The sequence below is a fragment of the Pipistrellus kuhlii genome, unplaced genomic scaffold (assembly GCF_014108245.1).
Source record: "Pipistrellus kuhlii isolate mPipKuh1 unplaced genomic scaffold, mPipKuh1.p scaffold_m20_p_5, whole genome shotgun sequence".
NCBI lineage: Eukaryota > Metazoa > Chordata > Mammalia > Chiroptera > Vespertilionidae > Pipistrellus > Pipistrellus kuhlii.
In genome coordinates this window covers 52,345,473-52,357,175 of record NW_023425551.1, presented here as the reverse complement: position 1 = coordinate 52,357,175, position 11,703 = coordinate 52,345,473, and the positions used below count along the sequence as shown (strand labels likewise).

The 11,703-nt window shown below is 38.7% G+C and overlaps 1 protein-coding gene across 1 annotated transcript; it reads left to right on the top strand.

Annotated features, from left to right (window-relative positions):
- Nucleotides 1-773: 773 nt before the first annotated feature.
- Nucleotides 774-1,340, top strand: LOC118705987 (bcl-2-like protein 10). The gene has a single exon (XM_036415128.1). It carries the CDS (start codon nucleotides 774-776, stop codon nucleotides 1,338-1,340), a length of 567 nt encoding a protein of 188 aa, XP_036271021.1.
- Nucleotides 1,341-11,703: the final 10,363 nt, after the last annotated feature.

The following is an 11,703-nucleotide window of genomic DNA, read 5'->3' as shown; positions in this document are numbered from 1 at the left end:
CTTCTAAAATAGAGCTGGATGAGAAATAGTTATTGTTGCTCTCTCAGCATCCAGATGGAGGGCAGGAGGCAGAGCAAGCTTGGTGCCATGTGATGAAATTTGTGAGTGAGTACAGAGGAGGCAGCCTGCTTCTGGAGAAGGTGAATAGGGAACAGTCAAGGATGGTTTCTTTTAGGAGAGGTGACGCTTGAATTGAGCCTTGATAAATCAGCAGAAGCCAGCAAGGTGGACAGGAGTTAGACTAGAGGGAAGGTGTTTAATGAAGAAGGAACAACCTATACAAGGAAAGGGGTTGGTGGATGCCAGGAAAGGGATGTGATGTTTGAAAAGGTATGTGTGGGACCACCGCAGGGCTTACCAGGAGACAGGTCATGACCTTTGATGCTTTGCTAAAGAAATGGAACTTTATCCTAAAGCTGAAAGATGGATATGACGTAACTTATAAACTCCATGGACGTGACATGGAGTTTATAAGTTACTTAACCTTGTAAGATTTTTTTTTTTTTAATCCATAAAATACAGAAAGTATTAGTTATCTCTCTGAAGGTTCCTGGGAAGATTGGAATATCCTATAGCATATGACAGAGATGGTGACCAATATTACTAATGCTATTCATGAAGGACTTGTTTGAGCACTCCGTGTGGATTGCCATTCAGTTCTCACAGCAATGCTCTTGACCCTGAATCTGTAAGTGGGACACACTTGCAATGAGGGTAGATTTGACTTGATTTATTTTCACTTTAAACATTCATTTCCCCTGAGACGCCAGGCCATGGAGGAGGAGGACGAGCTGAGGCTGCGCACCCTCCGGCTGCTGACCGAGTTCCTGGAGCACTGTGCCCAGAGGCCCAGCACCGCCCCGGGGCCGCCCCCCACGCCCGAGGCCGCCGTGCTGCGCTCCCTGGCCGCCCGGTCCTGGCTGGGGACCCCGCACTCCTGGTCCCAGCAGCAGAGACACCGCGTGGAGCAGGTGGTGGACCAGGCGGAGTGGCTGGTTCCGGAAGGCGCAGAGCCCACCTGGTTCAGCGTGCTGGCGCTCGTGTCCTTCGCGGGGGCCCTGCTGGAGAAGCCGCCGCCCGGCCACGCGCGGGCCCGGCGGGAGTGGGAGGCCACCGTGGACCGGGACTGCCAGCGCCTGGCGGCCTTCCTGTGCGGCTGGCTCACCGGGAAGCACCGCGCCTGGGTGGAGGCGCAGGGTGGCTGGGACGGCTTCTGCCACAGCTTCCTGCCTGCGCCGCAGGCTGCTTGGGGCAGGCTGCTGGCTCCACTGCTGATGTCATGCCTCATACACATCCTCTTAATCTGTTTGTGGATAAAATCATGGTTGCAAGATGTTTAACCAGTTTCTGCCTGCCTCCCTGCGACCAGCCAAGTGGATTGGAGGTGTGAAAATTAAGCAAAAACAAAACAGATTGAAGCATCTTCTGAGGCATTTTTTTACCTGCAGCCCTGTAAGGACTCCTCTGGTGATAATGCAGCCAGTGTTTTAACTCCTGACAAACACGTCAAGGTGTGTGAGGGCCAAGGCACCGGAGTGGCTCCTCTCTGATCGGGGGAAATGGGATGCAAAGGCTCACTGCTCCGGAGAATTGTAAAAGAAACGGCATTCCGTTACATGGGAAACCCGGTGCTACTTGCTACATTTAGATAAATAGGAACATGAGACTCTCATCTCTCCACAATTTCATGTGCTGCTGCTGGTCAGTTTATCAAGGCAGATGGGTGAGGGGTGAAATGGTGGAATGATATCGGGAGTGTCCCAAGTTCCACCCTAACAAAGAATGTAGCACTAACCCTTTATAAGGAATTCTTTCTAAAGCCTTTGAAATGGAATTTTTGTGTTTTAGAGTTAAATTTTATATTAGTGACTTCAATAAATTGTTTAATGTCTTCCAAGTTTTAATAAATTTATGCATCTTTTAAAAGAACCGTTGTTTCTCCTGACAGTTGTTCTAGAAGGCATGTAAGTGAACGAGAGTAAAGAAGGAAGAAGTGTTTTATTTTACTTTAAAATCACCTACAGTTAGCTGTCAAAAAAGGCTACCTGGCCCCTGTTTTTTTTTTTTTTTTTTAAGATGGCCTACGAACCAAGTTATTTGGTGGAGAGCATAAAGAAATAAGTAGTATTAACCAATCTCTTCTCTCTCTCCTGTCTCAAGACAAGACTCTCCCACAAGGCGTGGCTGCTTTCTTGCACCATGACTAAGCTGTGAGGAGGTCCCTGCTCAGGCTCCTGTTCATAGATGGTTTCCAAGGCTCAGAGGAAGGATATGTTAATTAAGTAAGGCACATTTTATTCCTGGGCTGTGTCCTGTAATAGTGTTGCCTGCCTATCTATCAGAAGATCTCCTCCTCATTGTTTTATCTTCCCTTTTGATCTATTAAAATTAGTGATTATCACCATTTTATTATTTTTTTGGTAATAGTTCTGAGAAGTGAAGTATAAAATATTTGGTTCATTTTTGTTGTTGTTGTGTGAATGGAGACAAAGGTTAGTAAATTAGAATCCAAAAGCAAACTATTTTCTAAGTAGTCCCTTTTGTTTAGGAACTATATATCTATATAATACAAATGTTTATTCAGGGTGAAACTTATTAACACTTTGGGAATAAAACTTTTAATCTTAGCTCCAATAGCATAAAGCAAAAACACAAAGGACTTTCGAAACCTGGATTAGTAAATCAGTTAATTAATTTAGAAAAAAAAGAAAATGTTGAAACCAAATCATCTTTTATTATAGAAAACCTATTCAGAGTTCCTGGACCTCTAATAATAAAGAACATGCTACCTAACATAATTCATAAAAAATTATGGTAAATTAACTTGCATTGAATTCTGAATGAAAATTATTTGTCGATGACATCCATTGTTTATGTGCAGTCTAATAAAGGAAATAAAGTTTTAAAGCAAAGCTATACTTTTTAGTTGCATTTAGCACAAATAAGTGACAACTCAGAAGATCCTACATACAGTGGTTCTTGGATAAAAATTTTTCATGATAAAATTACATTTTTAATAAAAGCTATTTGTGATAGTTTTGTGTGTACAGAAATTAGAAAGTAGGGTGTACTCTGCATTTTGCTGCTATGTGTCTAGGTAGGTATTAAATTGCTCATGCTCACTTACTGTCTAGACATTTTTTGTTCAATTGTAAATACAGACTTCTATGGTGCTTTTTCATTTCCAGCAGTATAATGAACTTTGATTATATTTCTTTTACAGTGTCCATTGAAATGTTTACAATTTCAAGGTAATAGAATTAACAATAACTTTCTTTGTCACTTTTCTGTAGTTAAAAGCAGATAGCCACTGTGCATGCTTTGAAATTTCTCACCCAAGGTTTTGAAAAAGAAGCTGCTTAATGGAGGTTATAAATTTGCATATAACAGAATAAAATATACTTTTGATGAAGAGACATGGATGGCACATGAAAGTCTGGTAAAGGACTGACTGCATCACCTCATCCAGAGACCTCATTGAACAAGAGTATTCTTCAAGCCATGAATAATCATGTAGACCATTTTATCTTAGCAATGCCACAGGGAAACAGAAAGAAAAGCAACAATGTCTTTTGAAGTCTGGCCCGTTTGATAGGAACCACTGATGTGTTTATGACACAGCCTCAGTGCAAATGTGTGTCCAACAATGTTTCAACACTTCACCGACAGCTAATTTGCAGCAAAAATATAAACTTGAAGATTGTATTAATAGGTGAGTTTTTGAAGGTGAACAAGCAAAGCAGTACTTGGTATTTACGTGTAAAATTTGTAGTTATGTGATTTTTTCTCTCTCACTTTGAGTACTATAGACAGTAAAGTTCTATTCCTGAAAATCAAGCACACTTCTCTGAAACTTACCTTAATGCTCTTTGTCAAATGGATACAAACATTTTATTTTAATATTAGACCTAGTGAGGAATTCAGAAAAGTGCACAAATTAAAAATCAGAACTTGTATTCCGATTATTAGGAAGTGCCTGTTTGAGGTCAAGGGCCACGGATGAAACCTTTGCAAAATCTCGTTTGAGGTTTTGGAATTTCACAGTCATTTTAGCTTCATGTAGGCACACGAAAGCCATTGCAAAATAGATAAGAAAATAGTTTGATTTTTAAATAGGCTGAAAATACGGAACATAGCCAAAAAAAAAAAAAAAATTCTTGCTTAGAAGTTATCAATAAAATCTAAGGTGTCTTACTGGCCTTTTTGGTTAGAATTCAAGTCACTTGTGCAATGTGATAACCAATTCATTTAAATTATGATCAGAAGGAATGTAAAGGCAGATTGATAAGAAATATATATATATATATATATTTGGAACTGCTTAAAGTTCTATAGAAACTTGAACACTTTGCTTTTGGATGAGTGGATAATTCTGGGTGATATCTGAAATGATGATGATAAAACAGATAGGCATATTACTTATTATTCTGACTTCCTGTGGTTGATGGCTTGAATTTTCTGAGCTGTGAAGGGTGTGGTAAGTAAATGTTCTTGTGTTTTGGAGTATGTGTGACTGGTGGAGCATACCTACATAGAAATGTGTCCGGGTAGGCAGAGTTCCCACCCTGGGGCACAGGGCCTGGTTTGTCTACTCTGTTGGTTTATCTGGTTTCTTTACTGCAAGATCAGAAAGATGCTTTGTTTTAGTTCTGCCTTGACTGTATGGAGGGATGTTTTTAGCTGAGAAGTTTGGGAACAAGAGAAAAGCTTGGTGGGAAATGCCTGAATCCTAACTGTAGGATTGAGAATCCTGTTTATGTACTTAATTTAAGGCAACTTTTCCATTTTAGTGTGATTCCATGCCTCCTTTCCCAAAGGACTGTTAACAACCAAAACCCACCAGCTTTTAGCTAATTTATTCAAGCTTGTCCCTGAATATTTTTTTCCTTCACTGCCAGGATTTCTGAAATGTTCCTGGTTTCCATGCAATTTCTGACACATGCCATTCCAAACATACCACTTATATCATAGATCTTCTGGGGAAGTTATGAAAAACGGTCAGTTCCTCATATGTAATTGTTTAGTTTCTTTCATTTTTTTCTTTCTAAAAGTATTTTATTTCATATTTCACAAAAAAGTTTATATATAAAGACAAAGTAAATAGAAGGGCAGCTTTCAATAGATAATGAATGAGACAATAGTAATTCAAACTGTACTATGGAAGCATATTTAATGCATACTTGAATGTTGTGCATAAATAATTTTTTAAAAACTTGTTTTTATTGATTTCAGACAGAGGAAGGGAGAGGGAGAAAGAGAAAAAACATCAATGAGGAGAGAGAATCATTGATTGGCTGCCTCTTGCATACCCCCTCCTGGGGATCAAGCAGCAACCTGAGCATGTACCCTGACCAGGAATGGAACCTTGACGTACTAGTTCATGAGTTGATGCTCAACCAATTGAGCCACACTGGGCGTGCATAAAGAATTTTAACTATGTACTCCAGGTTCCAGGTTTTTTATTTATTTATTTATTTTTATTTTTTTATTTTTATAGATCTGGTATATAAGACACTTGTAGTTATTTTGGGAGTGGTAAAGCCAATGTTAAGCTACTTATATTTGAGTACCACTGTAAATATAGGAGGTTAACTAACAAAATAGTAATCTTCAAAGTTCTCTTTGTTTTATGCTCACACCTTTGTAATCTCACTCCATTTGCTAATTTCCCTTCCTGTAGTACTCTTGAGTTCCTTATGCATCTTACCCATCTTCTTTCTCTGAGCCTTCCCATACATTGCCATTCTCTTCTTCTTGGGAAAAAAAAATCAGTATAGAGATTCCACAGGTAATTAGCTGTCACCACAATCACAATGATAGCAATCATGCCCATTCTTATGCCCTGCATTGAAAATTCAGGTGCTTTTTCACGGACATGATGCATTGAAGTTTAACTGGGGTCCAAATATCCCACAGTTTACTTTAAATACCTTGTTTTTATTTATGGTATTTGTAAGGAGGCATTTTCTAAAATGTCTGCCATAAATCACTATGGCTTTTTTCTTTCTTTCTTGACTAAAGCAGTATTTTAGAAACATTTTTTTTCACTGTGATTCACACCGAGAAACACATTTTACATTATAATTCATTACAAATATATGTACATATATTAATGAAACGAAAGCGAGTTAATGAGACAGTATTCATCATTGTGATGCACATGTACTCACTTATTTTTCTATTCTTGTCTCGTCTATTTTATTAAGAAACATGGTTTGATTTCATGACCTGCTTATAGAGTAGACGCCTCAAGTAATAAGCAAGTGCTTAGAAACACATCTTTGCCTGCCCTCTGAGTGCGCTACACCCGTGAGCTCTCTGCTCTTTTCACCTGTCTCCATGAGAGGAGTCCACGAGTTCCTTCCTTTTGGCAGCAAGGGTGCCTTTAGCATTGGGTCTAGGTTTACTGGTTTTACTCTTGGCTAGAACCACAGACATGACGCCTGCTATGAGATTTGTATCCCTCCGTGGAAATGCTATACTATTCTCAGCAGCTCAATGTCCACTTTGAACCCTTTCACCCACCCATTGTTGTATGGGCCCTACATGGACTCCTATCTAAAAGGGTGACATATTATCCTGTTTTCTGACAGTGGTCCTATTATCCTCATGTTGAGTCAGGAATGTGCATTGGGCAAAGTAGGCTAATATGCTCCAGATTCCCTTCTGACTTAAAATTATAAGCCATGATAGATGATGCCAGGGAGAACACATCCTTCCCCCTCAGATTTACTGAGATATTATTGGCATATGATCTCATATGTAATATAAAGCATTATGATGGTTTGATACATTTATATATTATGAAATTATTGCAACAATAAGATTAGTTAACACCCCATCTCCTCACATAATTATTATTTTTGTTTTGTGTTGATAACCCTCAAAATTTACTCTCATCTTTGAAGTCTATAATACATTATTGTTAATTACAATCATCATGCTGCACAGCAGATCCTCAGAATGTATTAACTTTATAGCTGGAAGTTTGTACCCTTTGACCTACATTTCTTCATTTCCTTTACCCTCAACCACTGACAACCACCATTCTCTCTATTTCTACGATTATGGCTTTTTTAATTCTGCATGTAAGTGAGATCATACAGTGTATGTCTTTCTCTGACATTTTTCGCTAGTATACTGCCTTCAAGATTCATTCATGTTGTCACAAATGGCAGGATTTCCTTTTTTTTTTAAAACACACACACACACACACACACACACACACTCTCACATATTTGATATATATGATAAATATGATACACTGTATTTGCTTTACCAATTCATCTGGTGCTAGACACTTAGGCTGTTTTCATATCTTGGCTATTGTAAATAATGCTGCAGTGAACGGGATGCAGATGTCTCTTCATGAGAGTGATTTAATTTCCTTTAGATATACAGCCAGTTATGGGATTGCTGGATCATATAGTAGTTTAATTTTTATTTTTTTGAAGAACCTCCTTACTGTTTTCTGAAGTGGCTATACAAATTTATATTCCTACCAATAGTTCCTTATATATCTTGAAAAAAAACAAAAAGCCCTTATCATATAAATACTTGCAAATGTTTTCTCCCATTCTGTAGGTTTCCTTTTCAATTTTCTGATTGTTTCTTTTACTGTGTAAAAGCCTTTTAATTTGATATAGTTCCATTTGTTTATTTTTGTTTTTGTTGCTTGCACTTTTGGTATAAGGATATATATATGTATATATCCTATCTAATGAATAGGGAATATGCTAATTGACCCTCATGCTGTTGCAAAGATGATGGCACCCACAGCCAATAAGGAGGGAATATGATAATTGACTGCCATGCCCTGAAAAATGGTGATGCCCTCAGCCACAAGATGTTGGTTCCCAGTCCCCCAGCCACTCAGGGCCAGCATGAGGCACAGGCAAGCCTCAGATGGCTGCTGCCCAGATGCCCAAGGTCACCGAGATGCAGGTAACCAGAGCCGGCTAAGGCTTGCACTGATGGCAGTGGCAGCAGCAAACATGTGATGGGGCATTGCCTTCCCCTGATCACTGGGTTGCCTCCCACCCCTGAGGGTTCCCAGATTGTGAGAGGGCCAGGCCAGCTGAGGGAACCCCCCTCCTGTGCATGAATATAAATGCATAGGGCCTCTAGTATGTGTGTGTGTGTGTGTGTGTGTGTATATAATTGTATATATATAATTATATATATATATAATTTTATATATATTGTATATAATTGTGTGTGTGTGTGTGTGTGTGTGTGTGTGTATATATATATATATATATATATATATATATATATATATATATATATAAAACCATTATTGAAAAGTTTTACCCCTGTGTTTTTTTTTTTTCTAGTAGCTTCACATTTTGGGGTCTAATGTTTAAATCTTTAACCCATTTGAGTTAATTTTTGTGAGTAGTGTAAGATAGTATAGTGGTCCAACTTCATTGTTTTGCATGTGAACATCCAGTTTTCCTAATGCTATTGTTTGAAGAGACTGTTGGTGCTGGGAAATAGCAAAGAGAACTTTGAAAGACTACAAAAGAGACCAGTGTGATTGGAGCATTTAAAGTGAGGAGAAGTGTCAGATGAAGTTAGGGATAGAGGCCAGGGTAATAATGCAGTGACAGACTATGTTAGGAATTCTGGTCTTTACTCAGAGTGATGGAAATCATGGAGAGTTTTTAGAGCTTGAAGCTGCAGTCAAAGGGGGATATCGCCAGTTTTGCATAAAATGCCAGTTGGCTGACAGTGTGTAAACTGTTGGAGGAGCCCAGAGTATGTGGTAGTAAACCATGCTGAGGTGATTTCCATAGTCCAAGCAAGCTGTCAATACAAAGGATTAGGGAGGGATGGTAAAGATAAAGAGAAATGGATGTACTGACAAATTTAAAAAATAGATATCATCATCATTATAAACTAGTATCCTGTTGCAGGAAAATTCTTGCAATAGGGTTTCCTGCCACACTCTCCCCCGCCCCGCCTGCTTCCCTTCCTTCTCCCCTGCCCCTCTTGCTTGCTTCTCCACAACTTTGCTCCCTTCTGCAGCATTTGACTTCTTTCTACACTATCTGCTATGCAAATTAGCCACCATCTTGGTTGGGTTAATTTGCATACTCGCCCTGATTGGTTGGGCTTAGCAAAGGTGTGATCAATTTGCATATAATTCTTTTATTAGGTAGGATTCCTCTTTTTTTTTTTTTTTTTTTTTTCCTGGAAAGGCCTATTAATGTCTTTGGTGGGAAAACTTTCACAATATAAGGCAATGTTTAGGATTAGCCCAATAATTGTGCTTAAGACAACTAGTATTTACAGTATAAAAACTGACCCTCAGTTTGCTATAAATTCTTTTTCTCCATCTGTTTGACATACTCATTTTGAGAGGTTTTATTTTTCATAGTTTTATGTTAGACCTGACCAATTATATCAGAATATCGTCAGCATATCATGGAAAATCCAAAGTTTATTGACAAGTTGAATGCCAGTTTTATGACACACTCAACTTGCAGGAGGAAGAGAAGCCTAGTGGTTAAGATTAAGAAAGATGTATGATTGGGGGCAGAGAGACCTGTGGTGGACCCAAAAACCAACTAAATATTTCCATGAGAACTTAAAAGCACATAAGCTTTTTGACCCTCCAGCTTATAACTGGTAAACATAGAAATAATAATAGCTACCTTAGAGGGTGTTGCATGGATTAAATGAAATAATGTATATAAAATCCCTGGATTATTATTACCTCTGGTGCATGGGAATATGGGATGCTTTGGGAGAAGTGCCTCAATATATTTGGGGAACATTCAGGTCCTATAATAGTTGAGTCTATTCAAGTACCTTGATAACTGTTTTTGAAAACTTTCAGAAGGTGTGAAAATTGTACATACACAATCTTTTGTGACCCAATAGTACAAAGATCATAGACACTGGAGTAATTTTTTTCTATTGTGGTATACCCATGATATTTATCATTTTGAGGCATAAAAAATTGCATGAGAGAGGTTTATCTGTTAAAAAGTGAAAGAACAAAATAAAAAGATGCCATGTAATTATAATTTCAACTCTAGTAGAACCTAGAGAAAGAGAATAGCAAACTGTGGAGTTAGGAGAGCTTAACTATGGGTTAACAGTGTAGTAGTATTAACAAGGAGACAAAGAATTCAAGACAAGAACGTGGCTCTAATATTCTATGGCAGTTAATATGCAGTTCCTATATTTGTTCAGTACTTTAATTTTATTGTAAGGAGTTATTACTTAATTGTTGTAATCTATCAACCAGGGCTAGAGAAGGGTTTTGTTAGGCATGCAATTCCTTTGGGTTGGTATTTCTTATAGGGACATTTGGTCATATTGCTGCTTTAACTAAAATTATTTATAGTTCTGGTGATTAAAATTGGTATATTTAGATCAATCAATGCTTTTTCCTACGCATGATGCTGTAATTGCTTTATGGAGAACCAAAGGAAGCCAGATGGAAACAGGAAGTGGGCAGATGAATCATCACAAGGACAGACTCGGATTGTGGCCCGAGACTCACTGTGACCAAGTGGACGGGCTCTAGTTAAAAGCTATCAACCCAGACTTAGTCTAGGGAAGGACACTCATTACCTGTGAGCCATTGATATTAAACTGCAAACTACTCTAGCCACTTAGGCAGAAACTGGAGTTTAGGAATACATAGGTTGTAAATAAAACATTGGAGCTGGGCCATTGTGGCTTAGATGGTTGAGCAGTACACCATGCCCCAAAAGGTCATGGGTTCGGTTTCCAATTAGTGCTCATACCTGGGTTGCAGGCATGATATCTACCATAGTAGGAGGCATTCAGGAGGCAGCCAATCATGATCATGTTTCTATCTCTGTCCTCTTTTCTCTCTATGTAAAAAACAAAATCAATTAAAAATATATACACTAGTATATATCTATATGTATAAAAGCCCAAGCATCTGTCTGACTGGTAGCTATGATGCACACTTGACCACCAGGGGAAAGACACTCAATGCAGGAGCTGCCGAGCTGCAGTGACTTGGCAGCTGCAGTTTTTTTAGTTTCTTTACACACAGGGAAATCATTAACTGATGCTAGCTTTCATATTATAGTCATGTTTCAGCTATATACCATGCTAAAATATTTTATATTTTATATTCATACAAAAATTATTCATTGAATATTTTTCCTAATGCAGGTTACATAAAATAAAAATTAAGTTGGAAAAATAGTAGGCATGTCGGCTTCAGAATGGGTTTGCAGGGGCACCGTTTATACAGGCCGTCTTTCTGTGGTCGGCTTCCTTTCTGCTTCAATTAGCTAGAGTTTCTCTTTCCCCAGCCACAATATTATAACAGAAAAGTTGTGGCTGGCCCATCTGGGCTATTGTGGTTAAATTATGCTTATGGCTACTAATTGCTTAAATTTATGATAATACAAATTACAGTTTCAAATTAACCTAGCCTTGGTGTGTGCTCTTGTCTTAAAGGGATCTAAAAAGCTCTTATCACCACTTTTCCTTATAACCACACGTTGCCATTCGAAGTACTCCTTGCAGCCTGACTTTCTTAAGTGAGATGGTGTTGCCATCACCCGTGGCTAATTTAGGATATGAAATGACGCCTGGAGGCACAGGCAGAGGCTGTGAGGAGAAGGTCCTGCGTGTTTGCCAGCTCATGGAGGAGGCTGTTCAGGAGGACCCTTCGTCTCTTCTGCTTTTGCAGTACTTTGAAGTACT

Excerpts from the sequence above, each read along its gene's own strand:
- LOC118705987 (XM_036415128.1), top strand. The coding sequence starts at position 774 with ATGGAGGAGGAGGACGAGCTGAGGCTGCGCACCCTCCGGCTGCTGACC.